The 25,442-nt window shown below is 39.6% G+C and overlaps 1 protein-coding gene across 2 annotated transcripts in view; it reads left to right on the top strand.

The window, feature by feature from the left end:
• Positions 1-4,128: 4,128 nt before the first annotated feature.
• The window catches only part of sntb2 (syntrophin, beta 2), an 84,039-nt gene continuing 62,725 nt past the window's right edge, over positions 4,129-25,442 (top strand). Inside the window, exon 1 of one of the 2 annotated variants that reach the window (XM_061919979.1) lies at positions 4,129-5,021. In XM_061919979.1, coding sequence (XP_061775963.1) covers positions 4,385-5,021 — 637 coding nt within the window. In that variant the 5' untranslated portion in view covers positions 4,129-4,384. The remainder of the gene's footprint in view (positions 5,022-25,442) is intronic. The other variant, XM_061919980.1, reaches the window with a different exon arrangement.

Below are 25,442 nucleotides of genomic sequence, written 5' to 3'. Positions count from 1 at the left end.
AACAAGGATGGGGCGAGGGTCACCAATTTGTAAGCAAATTGTCGAACAGTTTTAGAACAACATTTCTCAACGAGCTATTGCAAGGAATTTAGGGATTTTACCATCTACGGTCCGTAAAATCATCAAAAGGTTCAGAGAATGTGGAGAAATCACTGCATGTAAGCGATGATATTACGGACCTTTGTTCCCCCAGGCGGTACTGCATCAAAAACCGACATCAGTGTGTAAAGGATATCACCACATGGGCTCAGGAACACTTCTTAAAACCACTGTCAGTAACTACAGTCGGTCGCTACATCTGTAAGTGCAAGTTAAAACTCTACTATGCAAAGCGAAAACCATTTATCAACAACACCAAGGAACGCCGTCGGCTTCGCTGGGCCATCTAAGATGGACTGATGCAAAGTGGTAAAGTTTTCTGTGGTCTGACGAGTCCACATTTCAAATTATATTTGAAAACTGTGGATGTGGTGTCCTCCGAAACAAAGAGGAAAATAACCGTCCGGATTGTTATAGGCGCAAAGTTCAAAAGCCAGCATCTGTGATGGTATGGGGGTGTATTAGTGCCCAAGGCATGGGTAACTTACACATCTGTGAAGGCACCATTAATGCTGAAAGGTCCATACAGGTTTTGGAACAACATATGTTGTCATCCAAGCAACCTTATCATACGACCCTGCTTATTTCAGCAAAACAATGCAAAGCCACGTGTTACAACAGCGTGGCTTTGTAGTAAAAAAGTGCGGGTACCTTCTTGGCCCGCCTGCAGAATCCAGACAGGTCTCCCATCGAAAATTTGTGGCGCATTATGAAACATAAAAAAAGACTAAAGCTCTACATAAAACAAGAATGGGAGGGAATTCCTCTCTCAAAGCTTCAACAATTAGTTCCCTGAGTTCCCAAACTTTTGAGTGTTGTTAAAAGAAAAGGTGATGTAACACAGTGGTGAACATGTCCTTTCCCAACTACTTTGGCACATGTTGCAGCCATGAAATTCTAAAATAATTATTTGCAAAAAAAAAATAAAGTTTGAGTTTGAACTTCAAATATCTTGTCTTTGTAGTGCATTTAATTGAATATGGGTTGAAACAGATTTGCAAATCATTCTATTCCGTTTATATGTACATCTAACAGCATTTCCCAACTCATATGGAAACGGGGTTTTTATTAAGGTAAGGGCCGCAAAAAAACGTCTCGCGGGCCGCGTGTCTGAGTCGCCTGGTTTAGAGGCTGTTAGGGCTGCTACAGACTGGGCTAGATGGCTCAATACGGCTAACGCTACTTAGCGTGCCTTAAGCAGGGACACCTTCTCCATGAAAAAGGTGCAAGAAGAACATAAAACCACACTAATGTTTTTTTCCTTCACAGAGTCGAGTTATTGCTGTCTTTTGGAGCTGGGCTTCGAAACGGGGCTAGCTTAGCAGCTTAATTTGATAAGACTATAAATTGTGTTGGAGAATGGCTAAAAAAGCCTAAACAATATTTAAAAGCACATAAGATAGAAAGACAGCAGCATGATTTTATTTTCTTTGTCAGAAAAAAGAAACAGGTTTTCTACATAACGCAATCATTCTTTATGGAGCTCAACGACCGCGTTATGTCGAACTTTAAATATGTATGTGTATGTGTAGACCATTACTTCCAGATTTAATTCAAGAGGTTTTACACAAATATGGAATTACATCAGGAATGAGAAAAAGCAATTTTGCTGTAAATTGCATGAGAACACTGAAAAGCCAAAGCTGCAAACCAAAAATGCTAACAGTATGCTGGCCAGATAGCATCAAGTAACAAAATCTATGTTGAGACCTGCAAAAATCTCAATGGGACTTTCCTGGGTAAATAAAGTTTTAAAAATATTTGGCTTCAAGGCAGTGAGTCTCAATTAGTGGTACATGGGCTCCATCTAGTGGTACGCCAAAGGTTTGATTCATTATTCAAGTACAATGTTTTATTTTCCAATATTTAAACATAGTGTTACCGTTCAAACTCTGTGTAATGTTACAGTGGCCAGAAATAGTCATTAAACTTGTTAAATAAAACTTCCGCCTTGTTTTTAATGAATACTTGGGTCTACTACACAACTGTATTATAATGTTGGTCATTGTAGTGGTACTTGAAGAGCTAATTTTTTTTGGACGTTGTACTTGGTGAAAAAAGTGAGAGAACCACTGCACTAAGGAGTATATTTGCTATATTACTGTATTTTTCAGACAGTAAGACGCACTGAAAATCTTTTCATTTACTCAGAAATTGACAGTGTCTTTTAACCCGGTGCGCCTCATATACGGAATAATTCTGGTTGTGCTTACCGACCTTGAAGCAATTTTATTTGGTACATTGTGTAATGATAAGTGACCAGTAGATGGCAGTCACATGTAAGAGGTATGTGTAGACTGCAATATGACGCCAGTAAACAACACCAAAACTTAAAATTTTCTATTGGAAAAAAAAGAACTTTACACACGGCACTCAACAATCTGTCAAAATGTTTTAGTATGACTAAGGCTGCACCGCTTAATGGATTGTCGGCCCATTATGGCTACCGCAGTCAGAGATACTAGTATTATTATGGTGTGTGTATAAGGACCGCAAAATGGCAACTGTTAGCAGACATATTATCTTTTTTTTTCACAATATTATGCCAAAACAACTTTTCTTAACTTTTGGTACCTGCTGATGTGTATATGAGATCTGCATGAGTCCTAAAAACATTTTAACATTTTAACACATGCCAATACGGCCTTTTTGGTTTACTAAATTGCAATTTTAAATTTCCCGGGATTTTCGTCTTGAAAACGTTGTGTAATGATGACGTGTACGCAAGACGTCACATGTTTTAAGGAAATATGAGCGCTGCACACACACACAGCTAAAAGTTGTCCGCTTTAATGGCATAATTACACAGTATTCTGGAGATCTGTGTTGCTGAATATTTTGCAATTTGTTCAATTAATATTGGAGAAGTCACAGTAGAAAGATGGTGTTGGGAAGCTTTAGCCTTTAGCCTTTAGCCACACAAACACACGGTGATTCCTTGTTTAAAATTCCTGGAAGTGAAACTTTACTATGAATCAGAGCGCGGTCAAGCATACATGAATCACGACGGAATGTCAACCAGCAGTTTTAGGTGAGAAAATTGTGGTAAAAAGTCGCCTCTTACCGGAGAAAAGCTGAGCCTGTGCCGTCCATAAAGCTGCCGTCGACTCCCCTGAGACATTGGCGTCAAGACACCCGTGGACACACCCCTCCGACTACCAGGTAATATTAAATTCACTAAAACACTAGCAACACAATAGAAAGATAAGGGATTTCCCAGAATTATCTTAGTAAATGGGTCTAAAAAAAATCAGAATCCGTCCCAATGCAATCGCTTTTTTATTTTTTTACTTATTTTTTGTATCATTTTTTTTTTTTCAAGTCCGTCGCCATCAATATCCTCAAACAAGAATCTTTCATCCTCGCTCAAATTAATGGGGAAATTGTCGTTTTCTCGGTCCGAATAGCTGTTTTTGTTGGAGGATCCCATTAAAAAGAATGTGAGGATGTGAGGAGCCATCAACATGTGACGTCATCGTCTGCGACTTCCGGTAAACGCAGGGCTTTTCTGTCAGCACCAAAAGTTGCGAACTTTATCGTGGATGTTCTCTACTAAATCCATTCAGCAAAAATATGGCAATATCGCGAAATGATCAAGTATGACACATAGAATGGACCTGCTATCCCCGTTTAAATAAGAAAATCTCATTTCAGTAGACCTTTAAAGTGTAAAAAAAAAATAGCACTGTTTTGGTCCACCATTTAGGATAAAGATTATATTTTCTAACAGGTGAAATAATGTGCTCTTTACTAAGCGTTGTTTACTAAAGAACTGTCCATAATGAGACCACTACAACTTGTCTCTCTCCTTTGTAGTTTGACTTCCAGTGTGTAAGAAAGCACAGCAATGAAAACAAGTAATTGTTCCTTTTTTCTTTTTCTTTTTTTGAGGCTTTCATTTCATTTTAGCTAAAATTGAGTTATAAATCCCGACTAAGAACGGAGCTTTTCTGTATATCAAATATTTCCTTTATAACTGTGCTTTTACTGTGAAGGACTGTGGCGGATATTGATTAAAAAGTTGAACGAGGACGCGGAATAGCTTAATTTTAGAACTTGACAATCAGCTCAGTGCTAAGCTATTAGCTGACTAATAGAGCGACTTGTTGTCTGTTTCCTTGGGGGAGGTATCTGGCTCTCGGTACCGTTAGTTAGCGAGTGGGTGTGTCGGTGTGGTCCAGTGGGACGCTATCTAGCGGCCGCTGGTATGCGTAGAGGAAAGAGGAAAAGTTGATGAGGAGTTGAGTTTGAAAGCGGCGCCTCGGTGCTGAAGAACCGAGCAGAAATGGCGGTTTGGACCAGAGCGGACAAGCACGGCGAACTGGACCTTCTACTGCGCGACCGCTGGGTCCGAGTGGCCGCCGAACTCACACGAGAAACGCTGACTTTAACGGCCGAAGTCGAGATAGGCAGGCAGGGGAGTCACCACCCGGAGCACAGCAGCCCCCTGACGGGCCTGAGAAACGGAATGTCGAATGGAGACGAACCAGGTTCAAGTCCGTCTTCGGGTCCGGAACACTTCCAGAACCACGGCAGCCCGGGTCACGTTGGGGTCAGTCGCGGTTTAGGCAGCCCGGGGAAGCACCCAAATAGCGGCGCCAACTCGGATTTAGGAAGTCCCGGCTCAAGTTTTGCGCCCAGGCAAGTCGAAGTGAGTCCGGGTGTGTGCGCGGAGGCTGTGCGCAAAGTCCGGGTTGTCAAGCAGGAGTCTGGCGGGCTGGGAATCAGCATCAAAGGCGGACGTGAGAACCGGATGCCCATCCTTATCTCCAAGATCTTCCCGGGACTCTCCGCCGACCAGAGCCGCGCTCTGCGGGTGGGGGACGCCATCCTGTCGGTGAACGGGAACGACCTCCGGGAGGCGACGCACGACTTGGCGGTGCAGGCGCTGAAGAAGGCCGGAAAAGAAGTGACGCTGGAGGGTGAGTTGGGCACGTTAGCGCGGGGATTTGGGCCGAGATTAGAGACTTGTTTTCCCGCATGTTTGCTTGCTTGCAGGAAGTTCAACTTTTTTTTTTCATGAAACATTTTCATCATAAACCTATTCAAAAGTTAAAAAAATGGAAAGAAAATGAATTTGGCAGGACAACAAATAAGGAAAACTGAAGGAGGATATAAATGATAAATTATTGCAATTATAAATCCATCTATCCATTTCTACCGCTTATTCCCTTCGGGGTAGCGGGGCGGAAGCCTATTTTAGCTAAATCAGTTGACAAAAATGAATACACAATCATTTTAACCATTAGCAACTAGTTACTTTTTAAACTGAAAATGTTACAGAGGTGGCGACTTGTCCAGGGTGTACCCCGCCTTCCGCCCGATTGTAGCTGAGATAGGCGCCAGCGCCCCCCGCGACCCCAAAAGGAAATAAGCGGTAGAAAATGGATGTTACAGTACAGTAATACTACTACTGTAATAATAATATTAACATATTTTTATTTATTTAAATAAACTTATTTGCATCTCTCAGTTGGATTGGTTGTAGCCTCACTGTTAATCATTTGTATAAATGGCCTATATATATATATATATATATATATATATATATATATATACATATATATATATATATATATATATATATATATATATTAGGGCTGTGAATCTTTGAGTGTCCCACGATTCGATTCAATATCGATTCTTGGGGTCACGATTCGATAATATATCGATTTTTTTTAGATTTGATTCGATTCTCGATTCAAAAACGATATTTTTCCGATTCAAAATGATTCTGTATTCATTCAATACACAGGATTTCAGCAGGATCTACCATAGTCTGCTGACATGCAAGGAGAGTAGTAGATAAAAAAAAAAAAACTTTTATAATTGTAAATGATAATGTTTTATCAACTGATTGCAATAATGTAAATTTGTCTTAACTATTAAACGAACCAAAAATATGACTCATTTTATCTAATGTCAATGAGGGATTTTTAATCACTACTATGCTGTAATCATAACTAAAATTGATACTGTTGTTGATAATATTCATTTTTGTTTCACTACTTTTGGTTTGTTCTGTGTCGTGTTTGTGTCTTAATTGCTCTGTTTATTGCAGTTCTGAGTGTTGCTGGGTCAGGTTTGGTTTTGGAATTAAATTGCATTGGTATGGCATTGCTGTGTAGTGGTTTGATAGATTGATAAAAAAAATAAAAATTTAAAAAAATCACTCTAAAAAATAGATTTTTTGAAAATGAGAATCGATTCTGAATCGTACAATGTATTCAAATCGATTTTTTCCCACACCCCTAATATATATATATATATATATATATATATATATATATATATATATATATATATATATATATATATATATATATATATATAAAGATATATATATATATTTGTCCTGGGGCTTCACGGTGGAAGAGGGGTTAGTGCGTCTGCCTCACAATAAAAAGATCCTGAGTAGTCAGGGTTCAATCCCGGGCTCTGGATCTTTCTGTGTAGAGTTAGCATGTCCTCCCCAGAATGCGTGGGTTCCCTCCGGGTACTCCGGCTTCCTCCCACTTCCAAAGACATGCACCCGGGGATAGGTTGATTGGCAACGCTAAATTGGCCCTAGAGTGTGAACGTTGTCTGTCTATCTGTGTTGGCCCTGCGATGAGGTGGCGACTTTTCCAGGGTGTACAACGCCTTCCGCCCGATTGTAGCTGAAATAGGCACCAGCGCCCCCGTCTACCCCAATGGGAATAAGCGGTAGAAAATGGATAGATGGATGGATATTTGTCCAGTCCTGTCCAGCTTCACAGGCAAATTATATTGTTGATTTAGATGCCCATATCGGCTGTAAAGATTTACTTTACAAAAGAGAAGTGTGGGATACTTCTGTTGTTGCCTTATTTGTATTTGACTTTATTAAATGGATTTATATTATTATTTGTTGCAGCCGGGATGGAGCAGGAGGGTATGATAGAAAGAGGAAAAAAAAGGAAGACAGAGAGGGGAAATTGTGGGGACCAGAGGGGGATAAGACAGAGAGACAACAACAACAGTTTAGTTTAGTTTAGTTTATTAAGGGTCCCCATTAGTCTACACCGCAGTGGAAACTATTCTTCCTGGGGTAAACACAACAACGACAATAGAACAACATCAGCAAATAGGATTTGCACAAATATGGGGAAAGTGTGGCGCGGTTGGGAGACTGACCGTGTCAGCAACCTGAGGGTTCCTGGTTCGATACCCACCTTCTACCAACCTTGTCATGTCTGTTGTGTCATTCAGCAAGACACTTGCTCCTGATGGGTCGTGGTTAGGGCCTTTCATGGCAGCTCCCGCCATCAGTGTGTGAATGTGTGTGTGAATGGGTGAATGTGGAAATAGTGTCAACGCGCTTTGAGTACCTTGAAGGTAGAAAAGCGCTATACAAGTACAACCCATTTACAAATATGATGGTAAAAGTGATAGCAAAGAAGCAGTTAGTGAAATAAATAACACATAAATGACAATGAACATTATTATGAAATATTTTCATAGCCAAGTAAACTTTTTTTCATTAAAAAAAAAAAATATATATATATATATATATATATATATATTTATTTATATATATATATATATATATACATATATATATATATATATATATATATATATATATCCATCCATTTTCTACCGCTTATTCCCTTTTGGGGTCGCGGGGGGCGCTGGCGCCTATCTCAGCTACAATCGGGCGGAAGGCGGGGTACACCCTGGACAAGTCGCCACCTCATCGCAGGGCCAACACAGATAGACAGGCAACATTCACACTCACATTCACACACTAGGGCCAATTTAGTGTTGCCAATCAACCTATCCCCAGGTGCATGTCTTTGGAAGTGGGAGGAAGCCGGAGTACCCGGAGGGAACTCACGCATTCACGGGGAGAACATGCAAACTCCACACAGAAAGATCCCGAGCCTGGATTTGAACCCAGGACTGCAGGACCTTCGTATTGTGAGGCAGACGCACTAACCCCTCTGCCACCGTGAAGCCTATACATATATATATATATATATATATATATATATATATATATATATATATATATATATATATATATATATATATATATATATATATATATATATATATACATAATATATATATACATATATATATACATATATATATATATATATATATATATATATATATATATATATATATATATATGTATATGTATATGTGTAAAGCACAGCACTGTAGCATCACTATCTGACTCATTTATTTCTGTTCAAAACTGTTGTCATCTGTGTGTGTCTTGTGGTTTGAAACATTTGGAAACAAAAATACATATAAAATAATTTCCAATTGTAATACAGATTAAAATAATTTAATTCCAAAAAACGAACACACTTTCTCGTGTCCGTTCTTTTTGTCTACTACAGACAATTTTAACGATAATGTGATTTTTTTTGTTTTTTTAATTTGCAAATTTATGGAAATTAAAAAAACTAAAACATCACATGTAACTAAGTTTTAACAGCCTTTGCTCAATACTTGATGCACCTTTGGCTTCACTTACAGCATAAAGTATTTTGGAATACGATGGCACGCGCTTGGCACACCTATCTTTGGGCACGTTGGCCCATTCCTCTTTGCAGCACTTCTCAAGCTCCATCAGATTGAATTGAAAGTGTTGGTTGTCATCCAGGATGTCTCTGTACATTGCTGCCTTCAGCTTTCCATCGATCGTGATTATTCTCCCAGTTCCTGCTGCTGAAAGCCATCCTCACAGCATGATGCTGCCGCCACTATGCTACCCTGTTGGGATGGTATTGGCCTGATGATGAGCAGTGCTTGGGTTTCTCCAGACATGATGCCCAGCATTAGGGCTGCAACTAACGATTAATTTAAAAGCCAATTATTCAACGATTATCTTAACGATTAGTTGACTAATCGGATAGTAAAACGTAGAAATATTTAATTGCTGTCGTTTTTTCATTGAGTTCTAAACCCAGTTTAAGGTATTTAAGGCATGTACTTACTAACAACAAAGATGACTAATTATTTCATAAATATTTATTTATAGTGTAGCTGTGTTGCTCGTTCTGCAGTTTACTAAAAATAAAATGACTAATACAATGTTGTGCATTTAAAAAAAAAGAAAGGCAAAGTGTTTAAATATACTATTAACCTTTTTTATGTTTTAAAAATACAGTTAAAATAGCCGCAATGAAAACAAACAACACACAAAATATAACCTCCTCAAAAAGGAAAGCATTTTGTGATGTTTAAAGAGCTACACTGGGGGTGGGGAACCTATGGCTCTAGAGCCAGATGTGGCTCTTTTGATGACTGAGTCTGGCTCTCAGATAAATCTTAGCTGACATTGCTTAACACGATAAGTACTTAATAATTCCACCGGTAATCACAGTGTTAAAAATAACGTTGAAATTATAAAACATTCTCATGCATTTTTGTCCAACCATCCTTTTTCTATCGCACCTGTTCAAGAAGTCGCTTTAATGGTTAGAAGTATCATATTTATTATTTGTTAGCTTTAGAATAACAATGTTATTATCTTGGGGACGGTGTAGCAAAGTTGGGACAGTGGCTGTGCCAGCAATCTGAGGGTTACTGGTTCAATCCCCACCTTCTACCATCTTAGTCACGTCCGTTGTGTCCTTAAGCAAGACACTTCACCCTTGCTCCTGATGGGTCCTGGTTACCGCTTTGCATGGCAGCTCCTGCCATCAGTGTGTGAATGTGTGTGTGAATGGGTGAATGTTGAAATAGTGTCAAAGCGCTTTGAGCTCCTTAAAAAAGGGTAGAAAAGTGCTATACAAGTACAACCATTTGTCTTTTTTTTACCATTTTTAAAAAGAATAAAAGACTTATTATACTGTAAAAATGCTGTTTAAAAAAAGATTATATTGCTCTCACGCAAATACATTTTGAAGTATTTGGCTTTCATGGCTCTCTCAGCCAAAAAGGTTCCCGACCCCTGAGCTACACACTTGTATATTGACTATTGATGAACTCTTGGCAGTTTTAGCACTCTAATAAACTCAATGTGTAGAATTGTACATTTGATTAATTTTTAAAATGGTGGTATTTTTAATCGCATGATACCTCAGCATTGGTGCCTGCCTGTCTGTTTGTCAAAATGCCTTTTTTTTTTACAGAATTGCAATTTGATGCTGCTTTAAAACAAACCTGAATTGAAATGTTTTTTCACACAACTTCATCTCACTCTTGTTAGGTAGATATCAAAGTAGAAGCTAACAGTACTCTTACTTAAGCTGTGACAGCATACATCCTCCAATTGTCCTCCATCATGTCTCCGCTTTAAATGCTTACGTATCACAGATATACCGCCATGAAAACAAGGTCCGTTTTGCACAATAAGCAAGGTATTCATGTTTTAACAAGAATAAGAGAAAATATCCTCACACTTTACATGTTATTACCGGCGATGTTTTTGCGAGTGACCCATTTCTGGACGAAAAAACATGATTGATGATGTCACGACAATGTTTGTTATGGTTTTTCAGGTACATTTTGCGAACTTTTACGAATGAATGACTTCTGTCTGGCCACTCTACAGGCCTGATTAGTGGATTGTTGCAGAGATGGTTGTCCTTCTGGAAGGTTGTCCTCTCTCCAAAGAGCAATGCTGGAGCTCTGATAGAGTGACCATCGGGTATTTGGTTACCTCCCTGACGAGACTAAGATGAATGCAGAAATGTACAGAGACATCCTGGATGAAAACTGCTTCCCATACAAACTAATGGAGCTTGAGAGGAGGTGTGAAGAGGAATGGGCGAAACTGCCATAAGATAGGTGTGCCAAGTTTGTGGCATCATATCCAAAGACAGTTCAGGCCGTATTTGGTGCTATAGGTGCATCAACAAAGTATTGAGCAAAGACTGGGGAAACTTACATATAGGGTTGTACAGTATACCGCTACTCATAAAGTATAGAAGTACTGATCAATTTAAATCGGTACTATACCACCTTTGAAAAGTACTGGTCCTCCTCTTACATATGAGAACCGCTTTGCGGCGGTGACTGCAGAACCGAGGCGCATGATGTTGAGTGAGTCAAAACGCACACACAAAGTGCATACAAGCAATAACATCTTGGAGAGGAACAATGGCTAATACAGAGGGTGCTTGAAGTGCAATATGGAGTTATTTGGGCATCAGAACTAACAATAAAGGTGACGCTTTAAAGGGGAACATTATCACCAGACCTATGTAAGCGTCAATATATACCTTGATGGTGCAGAAAAAAGACCATATGTTTTTTTAACCGATTTCCAAACTCTAAATGGGTGAATTTTGGCGAATTAAACGCCTTTCTGTTTATGGCTCTTTTTGGCGATGACGTCAGAACGTGACGTCACCGAGGTAATAGAGCCGCCATTTTCATTTTCAACACATTGCAAACACCGGGTCTCAGCTCTGTTATTTTCCGTTTTTTCGACTGTTTTTTGGAACCTTGGAGACATCATGCCTCGTCGGTGTGTTGTCGGAGGGTGTAACAACACTAACAGAGAGGGATTCAAGTTGCACCGAAGATGCGAAAGTGGCAAGAAATCTGCCGCCGGACCCCCACTGAATGTGCCGTAGTGTCTGCACATTTTACCGGCGATGACAGACATGGCACAGAGATGTATGGATAACCTGCAGATGCATTTGCAACGATAAAGTCAATGAAATCACAAAGGTGAGTTTTGTTGATGTTGTTGATTTATGTGGTAATCAGACATATTTGGTCGCGGCGCGACTGCCAGCTAATCGATGCTAACATGCTATGCTAATCGATGCTAACATGCTATTTACCGGCGGTGCTAAAGCAGACATGGCACAAAGATGTATGGATAACCTGCAGATGCATTTGCAACTATATTACGTTTCCTTCCACTCACATTTAATGCGAAAAAAAAAACTTGCCAATCGAAGGATTTAAGTTGCTCCAGTGTCGCAAGATGCGAAAGTCCTGATCGTTTGGTCCGCACATTTTACCGGCGATGCTAACGCAGCTATTCGGCCATGCTATGGCTATGAATAGCGTCAACAGCTATTCGCTCAATAGCTTCAGTTTCTTCTTCAATACTTTCATACTCCAACCATTCGTTTCAAAACATGCGTAATCTGTTGAATCGCTTAAACCGCTGAAATCCGAGTCTGAATCCGAGCTAATGTCGCTATATCTTGCTGTGCTATTCGCCATTGTTTGTTTACATTGGCAGCACTGTGTGACGTCACAGGAAAATGAACAGTGGCTTCAAGAGAGCGAAAATAAGGCACTTTAAAGCTTTTTTTAGGGATATTCCGGGACCGGTAAATTAAAAAAAAACTTCAAAAAATACAACAAGCCACTGGGAACTGATTTTTATTGTTTTTAATTCTTTTGAAATTGTGATAATGTTCCCCTTTAAACAGGGAGGCACAGCGTTCCAGGTACTGTTTTACACTTCTCAAGCTTGTCTGTTCCCTGACCGTAGTCAAAGGAGAGCAGGGGAGACCTTTCCCTTCACAATTGGTCCGTAAGGCTCGGCTCTAAGACCGGAATGACAAGGCCGTCGATTAGTTACAACTTGGTCCCTTTATTTATTATTTCCACAGGGCACAACTGGATGTCTACCATGCTATTAACACTCTGCCGCATGCTAGCTCTACCACTAACTTGCCCACTCACTCACCCCATATACTGCAATTCTTAAAGGGGAACAGTATCACCAAACCTATGCAAGCATCAATATATACCTTGATGTTGCGGAAAAAAGACCATGTATTTTTTTAACCGATTTCCGAACTCTAAATGGTTGAATTTTGGCAAATTAAACGCCTTTCTGTTTATCTGTCTTTTAGCGATGACGTCAGAACGTGACGTCACCGAGGTAACCCACCCGCCATTTTCATTTTCACATTACAAACACCGGGTCTCAGCTCTGTTATTTTCCGTTTTTTCGACTACTTTTTGAAACCTTGGAGACATAATGCCTCGTTGGTGTGTTGTCGGAGGGTGTAACAACACTAACAGGGAGGGATTCAAGTTGCACCGCTGGCAAGAAATCTGCCGCCAGACCCCCATTGAATGTACCAGTGTCTTCACATTTGACCGGCGATGCTAAGACAGACATGGCACAGAGATGTATGGATAACCTGCAGATGCATTTGCAACGATTAAGTCAACGAAATCACAAAGGTGAGTTTTGTTGATGTTGTTGACTTATGTGCTAATCATACATATTTGTTCACGGCATGAGTGCCAGCTAATCGATGCTAACATGCTACGCTAATCGATGCTAACATGCTATTTACGCTAGCTGTATGTACATTTGAAACTAGATACCCAGATTTAATGCGAAACAGACACTTGCCAATCGACAGATTTAAGTTGCTCCAGTGTCTCAAGATGCGAAAGTCCTGATCGTTTGGTCTGCACATTTTACCGGCGATGCTAATAAGGCAGCCATGCTATGGGCCACTTCATTAGGTACACCCATGCTATGGCCGAATAGCGTCAATAGCTATTCGCTCAATAGCTTCAATTTCTTCTTCAATTTCGTTTTCGCTACCTTCCTCCATACTCCGACCATCTGTTTCAATACATGCGTAATCTGTTGAATCGCTTAAGCCGCTGGAATCCGAGTCTGAATCCGAGCTAATGTCGGTATATCTTGCTGTGGTTATCGCCATGTTGTTTGTATTGGCAGCCCTAAATGACGTCACAGGGAAATGGACCGTCGCATCGCAAATAGTGAAAATCAAGAACTTTAAAGCTTTTTTTATGGAAATTCCGGGAGGTGTAAAATTTTGAAAAAACTTCGAAAAATAAAACGAGCCACTGGGAACTGATTTGTATTGTTTTTAACCCTTTTGAAATTGTGATAATGTTCCCCTTTAAAGGAGCACACTCACACATCTCTCACAACATCCATCCATCCATTTTACTACCGCTTGTCCCTTTTGCTTTAAAACACGGCTCGCCAAATTTTGCGATTAGTATTACCACCTTGGCTTCAAACTTAGGTAAACATTTAAATAATAAGCATTCACATCTGCACGAGGAGTTATAATGAGTGACAGGTAATAATGTAGTTGTTACACCTGTCTTGCTGTTCACTCCGGTGCAGACCGTAGTCGAGGAGCACAGGGAAGGCTTTATCTTCAGGGTCGATGCCATTTCAATGCCTTTTAATTTATATTTTAACCTTGTATAATTGTTGTTTGACTGTGAGTATTTAATGTAGTGTAAAATTTTCTGTTAGAATAAAGCCAATATTGATATTTTTCGTAGTTCCCTTTGTTTGAAAATGTACCAAAGTATCAATATATATTTTGGTACCGGTACCAGTACTAAAATTATTGGTATCGGGACAACCCTACTTACACCCATGTGATTTTTCTAATTTTTTTCATAACAATACATTTGCATTATTTAAAACACATTTGTAATTATGAGATATTTTTTGTAGAATCTTAAGGACAAAAATTAATGTATTCCATTTTGGAATAAAGCTTTAACTTTAACTAAAATGTGGTAAAAAGTGAAACGCTGTAAATACATTCCAGTATTTTGGCTGGGGGGGGAAACCCTGGTATCTATGCTGTGCTTCTGCAAATGACGTAGTAGCCACAGGAGGAGCCGCTTTTTACATAATGTTGTTAATTAAATATAGTGAACATGTATAATATATAGTAAGTAATGTATAATATATTAACAATATAGCATATAATAATAATATACAATACAGAGTTGCACGATTAATGGACACCAAGGTTTTAATTAGTGCGATTACGTAAAACTGTGGTTTGTAAGTAAGAATTGTTAAGCCTAGCATTTATTCGTCTCGCGTCAAACAGGGCGAAATACGTCTTACTCTGTGCATCGCTTTCAGCACCTGAGCACCTTCATCCATACATCCATTTTCTACCGCTTGTCCCTCTCGGGATAGCGGGGGGTGCTGGAGCCTATCCCAGCTGCGCACGGGCGGAAGGCAGGGTACACCCTGGACAAGTCACAGACAACATTCACACTCACATTCACACACTAGGGACCATTTAGTGTTGCCAATCAACTTATGCCCAGGTACATGTCTTTGGAGGTGGGACAAAGCCGGAGTACCCGGAGGGAACCCACGCAGTCACGGGGGGAACAGTCATCCACAATCTTCGGCGCGGTGGCCGGATTGCGACCCAGTCAGACCGCAAACACGGGAAGCAGTGAGAAGTTCCGCAAAGTAATACAAATTAGGAGAAGGTCGATTGCGTTAATCTTGTCCTCTCAAATAATTATGTTCAAAATTCTTGTGTTCAGACAAATGTTTTTTTTTGTGTGAGAAAGGTTTCCTACCCACTGACAGTTTAGAAACTGTCGGACAAAAAAAAGATTTGTCTGTACGCAAGAATTTTGAACATAAAAATTAAGAGAGAAAAAATATGATCACCAAGACAAAAGTCCCATTGTAGGAATATTTCTACTTTAAATTGGATTGCCCCATCAACAGGGACGAGAAAGCTGTGATCACATGATGGCAAAAAACAAAAACACAACGTACGACTGAGTTTTTTCAACTGGGGGAAAAATACACTTTAGATGTGTAATATTTATTTATTGTACATTTTTGCTTACAGAAATGAGAGTGCATTTATTTGTTTTGTTTAATTTATTTGTAGTATACTTCCAGTTACAGTACAATTATAAACATCCTACAGTAATGAGAAATAAGAGTATATATCCTTTAAATCATGGGTGTCAAACTCTGGCCCACAGGCCAAATTTGGCCCGCCGTGTAATTTAATTTGGCCCTTGAGTTAATATCAAATTAACATTAGAGCTGGCCCGCCGCTGTAACACCGCATTCACCGCTAATACTCATACTCGTCAACCCTCCCAATTTTCCCGGGAGACTCCCCGAGTTCAGTGCCCCTCCCAAAATTCTCCCGATTTCCACCTGGACAATAATATTGGGGGTGGGCCGTAAAACACTGCCTTGGCGTTCTCTACATGTCGCCACGTCATCTTTTCCTCCATACAAACAGCGTGCCGGTCCACTCACATAATATATGGGGCTCATACACACACACAAGTGTATGCAAGGCATACTTGGTCAACAGCCATACAGGTCGCACTGAGGGTTGGCCGTATAAACAAGGTTAACACTATTACAAATATGCGCCACACTGTGAACCCACAGCAAACAAGAATGACAAACACATTTTGGGAGAACATCCGCACCGTAACACAACATAAACACAACCGAACAAATACCCAGTACCCCTTGCATCACTAACTCTTCCGGGAAGCTACAATATACACCCCGGCTACCACCAAACCCCGCCCCAACTCAAACCCGCCGCCGAAAAGAGGCATTCAATTTGTATTTGTATTTTATTTGATATGCCATTGATATTTTTTAATTATTATTATTTGAAACTCAATTTTGCATGTCACTATAAAGTTATATAAGCCTTGCTTGTTCAATATTCAATGCAAAACTTGTTTGGGTCCCTATTAAAAGGTTAATTTGTTCTACCTCGGCCCGCGACTTTGTTCTGTTTTAAATGTTGGCCCGCTCTGTATTTGAGTTTGACACCCCTGCTTTAAATGATTACTTGCATTAATATTTATAATGATTACATTACATTATAAACACTGTGTAGTGTTTTATCAATTAGTTCTGCAGTTTAAAAGCATGATGTAGACAAAAGCTCTGAGTCTGTCTGCATAAAGCCAAATGTATATCTTTTTCAATTTGTTTGTTGAATTTTTACATATACAGTAAAGCAATACAATTAAACAGATGTCAAATGTTATTTCCCACCCCCCAAACAAGTAACCCCAAAAAATTATCTATACAAAAAAATAAATAAAAAAATAATATAATAACAAGATGAAACATTTCCTGATTGAATTATGTATGGATGCTCCAATGCTGACGTTGAACTGAAATCCTGGGATTTTTTAAACAATTGTTGAAGTACAGCACACAATTCCCAAACAGGCTGAATATTTTGGAACTGTTTGAAGCAGATGGAAAATGTGGGAGTTGTGGAACTTGGAAGAAGGTTCAAATTGATTTCAATAGGAATTTACCCAAAATTTGGGAATTTTGGGCAAAGCGAGAATTTTTCAAAAAAATTGTAAAAAACTTGATTAGTCTGAATGAGATAAAATGGTTGGTGTTGGCATTTTTAAAATGGGTCGAGAAATGTTGACGTGGTAACATTTTTAATTGAGACATGGTATTAAGGAATTCCTGGAATTTCGGTAAAACCGGGAATTTTTCCAGTTCTGGAAACAACTTTGTTTTTTGTCATGATTAAGAGGAATGTTTGGACGGTGGAATGGTTAAGTGGGTTTAAAAATGTGGAAGGAGTATTCGCCTGAAAAAAAGGGTCAAAAAAGTGTTTGAAAAAGCAGGAATTCTGGGAATTCCTGGAATGTTTTTAACTTGGAAAAAAATAATAGTTTGAATGTCCAGGACCAGTGGGATATGTTAAAGGTGGTATGGTTTTAAGCGGTTGAAAAATGTGGAAATGGTGGAAGTTTGAAAAATGGCCAATAATTTTAAAAGGGAGAAATGTCCCGAAAAACCTGTAATTCTTGGAAATCTTGCAATTTTTGGAATTTGTCTCAGGAAAGCCCGCAATTCCCGAATAGCCTGAACAGTTTGAAGTTGGAATGGTTCGAATCGGGTGAAAATGTAGGAAGGTAGAGCGCGCCAAAATCTGAAAAAGAAGAAGAAGAAGTTGAAGAAGTTAATAAATAGATTAATTTTGGTGTCGAAAATCATGTGTGAGTGCTTTGGAGCATTACCACAATAAAATGAAAATAATAAACTTGGAAAAATACAAAAACAAACATGCATCAGTCAAATGAGTACAGGCAGATATTGACATGAAGCCACACTCCTGAGTGTTCCCAACATGGTGCAGAAATACACAGAAGTAGACAAACGGTCCATCAATTATCTACATTTCAATTACTTTTCATCCATCAATCCATTTTCTACCGCTTGTCGCTTTTGGGGTCGCGGGGGGTGCTGGAGTCTCAGCCGCATTCGGGCAGAGGGCAGGGTACACTCTGGACAAGTCGCCACCTCATCACAGCAATTACTTTTCAATTGAGGTTAAATACGAGATCAGTCTCTTACATATTTTAGGAAAACACTCCTTACTTCCTGACACTTCACAGAACAACCGTTCAATGTCAGCCTAATTTTTTCCCAATTTAAGGAAACAAAGAACATCTCTAATCCAGCGGCTGTGGTACAGAGGCGCTGCAGCATTCCATTTTAACACAATGAGTCTTCTATCCAAGAAAGTGGTAAATGCTGCCAAGTTATTTTGGTGTTTGCTGAGAGAAGACAACAAAGCGGCCACCCAAAATACAGGCCAAATATTTTCAAAGCAAATCATTGCATATTGTTTTAATGTGTAGCACCTTAACTCAACAATTTGTCGACTGTCTAAAAGTAAAATTCCTCCTTTTTTTGCAGTTTTATGCATTAATTAATGTTTAAAGTATAAAAATCTAACATCGAATCATAATCTCAATTTTGGACAGAAAAATTGCAATTAGGTTTTTTCTCTTAATCGTGCAGCCCTTATACAATATGATAATAAATATGTATACATAATTTATTTCTAGTCGAATCGTAGCCTCTGAATCGTAATTGTAATTAAATCGGGAGTTGCCCAAATATCTCCCCATTGAGTAGTTACTACTTCTACCCAGTGGGGTAGTAAGTACACAGGAACACACGTGTACTTACTATTTCTAGCTCGCGGTAGTAGCAGTAACATGTTTGTACAGAGCTAACAGAGGCAAAGCGATGGAGAAGTTTGTGACAAAAGTAAAAATAATAAATTTAGTTCTAGTCTGCTACATTTACATAAAGAATGTAACTAAAACAGTGTGTTGTGCAGCTGAATAAATACATATTTTTAAGTTATTTATAGTAATTTAATTTGTGACAGAAAATAACAAATTGAGAAGCATTTTACTAAACTGTGCTGATGTAATAGCTCAACGGTTAGGAAAGTGGAAAACTAAAGTAAAAAAGAGGAAAAGCCCTTTGGGTATGGAAAGTGTACAGAGCAGGAAGAGCTAAAGGTTGTGTTTAATGGTTTGGACTGAACATTGGAAGAATACTGATGAGTGAAATCATCAATTATTTAGTGAAAACAAGACTTGTTTTACCGCAATAGCTACCAAAAGTCCAGACACTTTTAATTTTTGGTAAATGAGGTTCCTGAAACTAAAAGGTTGCTGTGATTGTGTGCTTTACATTTCCACTAAGTTCAGTGTAATGTAAGTCAGGCTGATGACGGAGGTGGTTGGTTTAGTGTGCAGTATGTACACGGGTGGTAAAACCTGTTGGATTTGTGCCATTTGTTATCATGCGATTGGTAATACAAGTTAAGAATAGCTTCTAACTTTGTGTGATTTCTTCTGGGGACTACAATATATTTTAAATGTGCGGCGGTAATAAAAAGGCTGTCCGCCACATTCAATTACATTAAGGGGAAACCCTGAGTAAATAAAAAGACAATATTTGACAATATTTACGAAGTATAAGTAAATCCCTGAAAATATAGTGTAGTGGCTGAATGGAACTCTCCTGCTGTCTGGAGAATTTACCTAGTTTTTGGTGGTAGTTGTCCATGGGTATTGTCATTCATCACGTCTTTGTATTCCCAGGTCATTGAATGGATCACAACTGGACTGCTCAGTTTTTCTGTGAAGGTGTTTGGCTTCTCCTTAATCCATGCCCATGGTTTATGGTTCATTCAATTGTATGCACATTAATTTCGAGCGTGCGTACAGTTACAATATGATACAGCACATATTTGCAAATATTTAATTAATGCTCATACGCTTTTTTTTTGGTAAGCTCTAGTCCGTAACAATTTGTAATCCAAGAGAAAGAGAAAAGTAATTTTTGTCATGCAAACACGGTGGATTCTATTCTAATTACTGCTGTTGTGTTGATGGAGGTGTCACACCTTTTGAATCTTAAGTTGTTTGGCACACCACAATAGAGTACAACCAATTTTGCCTTCTGTCTTGGATCTCTAAATATGTGTTATGTTAACCTAAAGATAATCAACTTCACATAAATGATCACATTTTAGCAAAAAGATTATTTGTACAATGACAATGCTATCTGAGCATACATTTTTATGTACTGTAACTATCCAAACAAACTTTCTTGCCTATGATAACTCATCAAGTCACAAACAACACGTCAACACACATGGGCCACACAATGTAACATAAGCATTGAACCATGTGCTGAAAATTGTAATTTTCCTGAAGGAACTCTCCTCACGGAATAAATAAAGTACTATCTAATCCATCTAATCTAATCTAATGTGGACATGCTAAAACATGTCTAGGCACCATTAGCATATTACCTATCATTAGCATGATAGTTTATATGGAAAACAGCCTCTTGTTACACTTTCCCATGTTTAGCGCAATTTATCTGTGTATGATATTTCTGATTGATTACAAAGCTTTCAGAAGGTTGTCTGATAAATAAGTTAAGAATCGAACTTTCACATACTCTTAATATTGAATGTTTTATCGTAAATAACGCTATAAAGTTATGTGTTGTTGTTCAGTAGGGGTGTGACAATTTGTTGACAAATGTCGACAATAGAATTTGACGCTATAGTAGTGTCGTCATCACTTGTGTTTTTCCAAGTTAGCACCGCCACTCGCATTAACATTGTAAAGTGTGGGAATATTACTCTACTCTTGTTAAAAAATATAAATAGCTTTCTCATTTTGCAAAGCATGTTTTGTTTTTATGACGCTATATCAGTGGTACGGGAACATTAAAAGTGAAGGAATGTCGGACATCTGATGGATGTGGTCTCAACGCGGTAATAGAATAGAATAGACTTTATTGTCATTATATTTGTATACAACAAGATTAAAGACTCCAACTTAAGGTGCGGTTGTGGGAACAAATATGGGGTAAAATAAATAACACAAGAGTAATAAAGGAGAAACTAACAATTGAAATAAACAGACTACTATCCAATAAAAATAACAAGCAATCCTGTACAATATACAAAACACTATAAAATACAAAATACTGTACAATATACAGAACAAGAACAGAGTACCGAAGTAATAAATAACAATCAGTGTCGGACGTATTGCACTCGAAGGGTAGTATTGCACCGTAGGGTATTAGGGCAGGATATTGTACAGGGGCGAATTATTATCATTATAACTTAGAGTTCAACATGGTGACAGCTCTGGGGGAAAAAGCTGTCTCTGAGCCTGTTTGTTCTGGCTCTGATGCACATGTAGCGCCTGCCCGATGGTAGCAGGTGGAACAGGTGGTAGCCAGGGTGTGTGCTGTCTTTGGTGATGGTTTTTGCTTTCTTGAGGCAACGGGAGTTATGTAAATCCTTTAGGGAGGGCAGGGGGCAGCCGGTGATTTTTTGTGCAGACTTTATGACCCTCTGAATCGGCTGTTTGTCTGCTTCAGGGCAGCTGGCGTACCACACTGTTATGCAGTAGGGCTGGGTATCATCAGGTACCTCGCGATACAATAATATCACGATATTTTGCCCACGATAACGATAAGATCACGATATTACGATTATGCGATAATCAATGTATTGAAAGAAATTTCATCCACGATACATCATGATTTCAGTATCACTGAAGAAATTCAAAATTTATTGACTGCACTGAATCCACTTCACCAAAGTATTTTCTGTCTGTGCAAATCAAAATTATTTAAAAAACCAAATGAATGCAGAAAATATACATTTCAGTGCTACTGAACTTCTATGCAATCATGGACACATCAGTGCTTAACAATTAAAATCAAATAGTTTTATGAAAACTGGCACTTCACTGTATATAAAAAATAAACATTTCAGTCAGTGCATTACATTATCAAATACTGGGTGGTCTTATGAAAACCTGAGAACACATTTTAAGATAGTATATGGTCTAAGATATTTACAAATAAAGCAAGCAATGGACTTTGTAATGCTCGCAGCCCTGGGGGATGCAGAAGGGAGCTTTGCTTTAAATACGTTGTTGATTGTAGGCTGGCTAACAGAAACGTTAGCACGGGCGGCATAGCTCGGTTGGTAGAGTGGCCGTGCCAGCAACTCGAGGGTTGCATGTTCGATTCCCGCTTCCGCCATCCTAGTCACTGCCGTTGTGTCCTTGGGCAAGACACTTGACCCACCTGCTCCCAGTGCCACCCACACTGGTTTAAATGTAACTTAGATATTGGGTTTCACCATGTGAAGCGCTTTGAGTCACTCGAGAAAAGCGCTATATAAATATAATTCACTTCACTTCACATTAGCGTCGCTACTCGCCCTTTCCTCCGTGGCAAGCTCAGGATGATGGCGGACAAGATGGCTGTGCATGTTCGTTGTGTTGACCTTCGCGAGACAGTTCTTGCAGATTGCGAACTCTTTATCAAGTGTTGTTCCACTGTCTGTATAGTAAAAGCCGAAGTGGGCCCAGACTTTAGATTTAAAATTTGCCGGTGCATCTTTCACGTGTTTTTCTCTGCTATTCGCTCCTCCGCTTTGCGCCATTCCCTCCAAATTGCTGCTGCTGCTTCTTCTTCTTCTTCTTTCCTTTGAAAGAGTGCTCTACTAGAGTACTGCGCTAGAGCGCCATAATGTGGAGGCTCGAAGTAGTGACTCCATAAATCAAACAGGTTTTTGTGGGCGAATCTGTTTAAAACGGCTGTATGTTTATGTTTATAAATATCGATGTTTGACGCCCGTGTATCGATAACGTGCCGCAAGAGGAAATATAGCGATATATCGTAGTTTCAATGTTTTGGCACACCCCTATTATGCAGTATGTCAGCAGGTTCTCGACAGCCGAGCGATAGAAGGTCACCTTCAGCTGCCACTCCAGTCTTTTCTTCCTCAGCACCCTCAGGAAGTGGATTCTCCGCTGGGCCTTCCGGATGACCCCAGTTGTATTTTGGGTCCAGGACAGGTCAGCAGATATGAGGCTGCCGAAGAACTTGAAGAAGCTGACTCTGTACACCTCCTCGCCGTTGATGTAGAGGGGGGCGGGGTCTGCAGTGTTTTTCCTGAAGTCAAAGATGAGTTCCTTGGTTTAGCTTGTACCTTGCTAGCTAGCTAAAGAGTGTGTTATGAAGTTGTGTGAAATATGGATTTAACTATCATTTTATTCGAAATCCGCCAGCTAAACTTTGTCTAAATCAGTTAATGTTTTTTTTAAAGAAGCGTCAATTTGCAATGCAATGAAGAAAGGCACAATAACAAACACAATCGCACGTGCACTCACCCACACACAAACACACTAAACATTAGGCACCTTTGCACCGGTATCATAAGACTAAACACAAGATCTACACTGAACAAAAATATAAAGGCAACTATTTAGTTTTTTCTCCCATTTTTCATAAGTTGAACTCAAAGATCTAAAACGTTTACTATATACACAAAATACCTATTCCTCCCAAATATCATTCTTTTTTTTGCCCAAAAAATCCATCCCACCTCTGATGTTTGGCATATCAAAATGCGGATTAAACCGCATGATTATTGTACAGGTGTGCCTTAGGCTGCCTACAATAAAAGGCCACTCTGAAATGTGCAGTATATCACACAGATGTCGCAAGTTTTTAGGGAGCGTGCAGTTGGCATGCTGACTGCAAGAATGTCCACCAGAGCTGTAGCCCGTGAATTGAATGTTCATTTCTCTACCATAAGTCGTCTCCAAACGCGTTTCAGAGAATTTGCCAGTACATCCAACCGGCCTCACAAATGCAGACCCCCTGTAAACACACTCGCCCAGGACCTCCATTTCTAGCAGATGCACCTCCGTAATAGTCTGGCTCCAGCCACCCAGACAGCTGCTGCTACAATTGGTTTGCCTATCCCAAACTTTCTGCACAAACCGTGAGAAACCGTATCAGGGAAGCTCCTCTGCATGCTCATCAGCATCATGAGGGTCTCGGCCTTGACTGTGGTTTGTCATCATAACCGACTTGAGTCGGCGAATGCTTACATTCGATGGCGTCTGGCACGTTGTAGAGGTGTTTTTACGAAAGAATCACGGTTTTCACTTTTCAGGGCAGATTGCAGACAGCGTGTGTGGGAGAGCGGTTTGCTGATGTATACGTTGTGAATGGAGTTGCCCATGGTGGGGGTGGGGGTTATGGCATGGCCAGCATACTCACCGAACATGTCACCCATTGAGCATGTTTGGGATGATGTGGATCGACGTATATGACCTCGTGTTCAAGTTCCTGCCAATATGCAGCAACTTCAGCCATTGAAGAGTGGACCAACATTCCACAGGCCACAATCAGCAACCTCATCAACTACACGTGAAGAAAATGCATTGCTTGTGTGTGGCAAATGGTGGTCACACCAGATCCTGACTTGTTTTTCATAGCCTTCCCTCTGCTTCAGTGCCTGTTTTCGAGCAGCGCACGTTCTTTGTTTTATTTTTTTGGCACTGTTATTAAATACCTTTTTCACTTGAACGTTGCCTCGTCGGCGGTCTGCATTCTGAAAACCAACAACATTCGTTGTCCCACACGACACGTTCTCGACAGAATGTCCCGACCAAGTAATTTCGCAGACCAATACACCGTTGAGGAAGATGAGAGGGCGGACAAATTTGAAGGTAGAGCGGTACCCCCACGCCTCTCCCCCCAATGGGACCTTCATGTCTGTTAGGCCGTTTCTGAGTTCATAACCTTCTTCCAGTAAAAATAGACAGTTTCCAATCCAATTTGGGCCACTAAAAAGTCCCCCCAAAAGTGCACCAAACCATCCGAAAAACTTGTCTTAAATAAGGAAGTGATGTTTAGGTTTGTTAAAGCATATTTTTGTGTAATTTATTTTTCAACATTTGCGAGGTAAATAATCTGGAGACTCCAGACTGAGTTTGGAGGAATGTGTCAGCTGCCTGTCATTGTTTGTCGCACTGACAGGCGGCAAGTTAGTTCCCGCCCATCTCTGCAGCCTGCACTGCTTTGAAGAAGAGAGTGCATTAGGTTTGAAGAAGGCTTGAGTTGCCATATACACAACACACAATCTCCCATATATTCTCACAATTAGCTTAGGTGCCCTACATTCCTGACCTCTGTATTTAGGGTAAAGGTCAGCACTGGTGACTTAAGCGTTTATTCTCCCTGCTGCTTGTGCTGTCACATCCCCAAACAGAGAAGACATGTCCGAGGCAGGATGGAGATAACGGTCAGGTTGTGTGATTAAACCCTTCACATTCTGGGTAATGCTAAAAAGGCATAACAACTTTTAAAGTTAAGTTTTAATTAGGGCTGGGCGATATGGTCTTTTATTAATATCTCAATATTTTTAGGCCATGTCACGATACACGATATACATCTC

This window comes from Nerophis ophidion, linkage group LG14 (genome assembly GCF_033978795.1).
Source record: "Nerophis ophidion isolate RoL-2023_Sa linkage group LG14, RoL_Noph_v1.0, whole genome shotgun sequence".
NCBI lineage: Eukaryota > Metazoa > Chordata > Actinopteri > Syngnathiformes > Syngnathidae > Nerophis > Nerophis ophidion.
The sequence above is the reverse complement of the archived record's forward strand: the minus strand, read 5'-3'. Positions and strand labels throughout refer to the sequence as shown.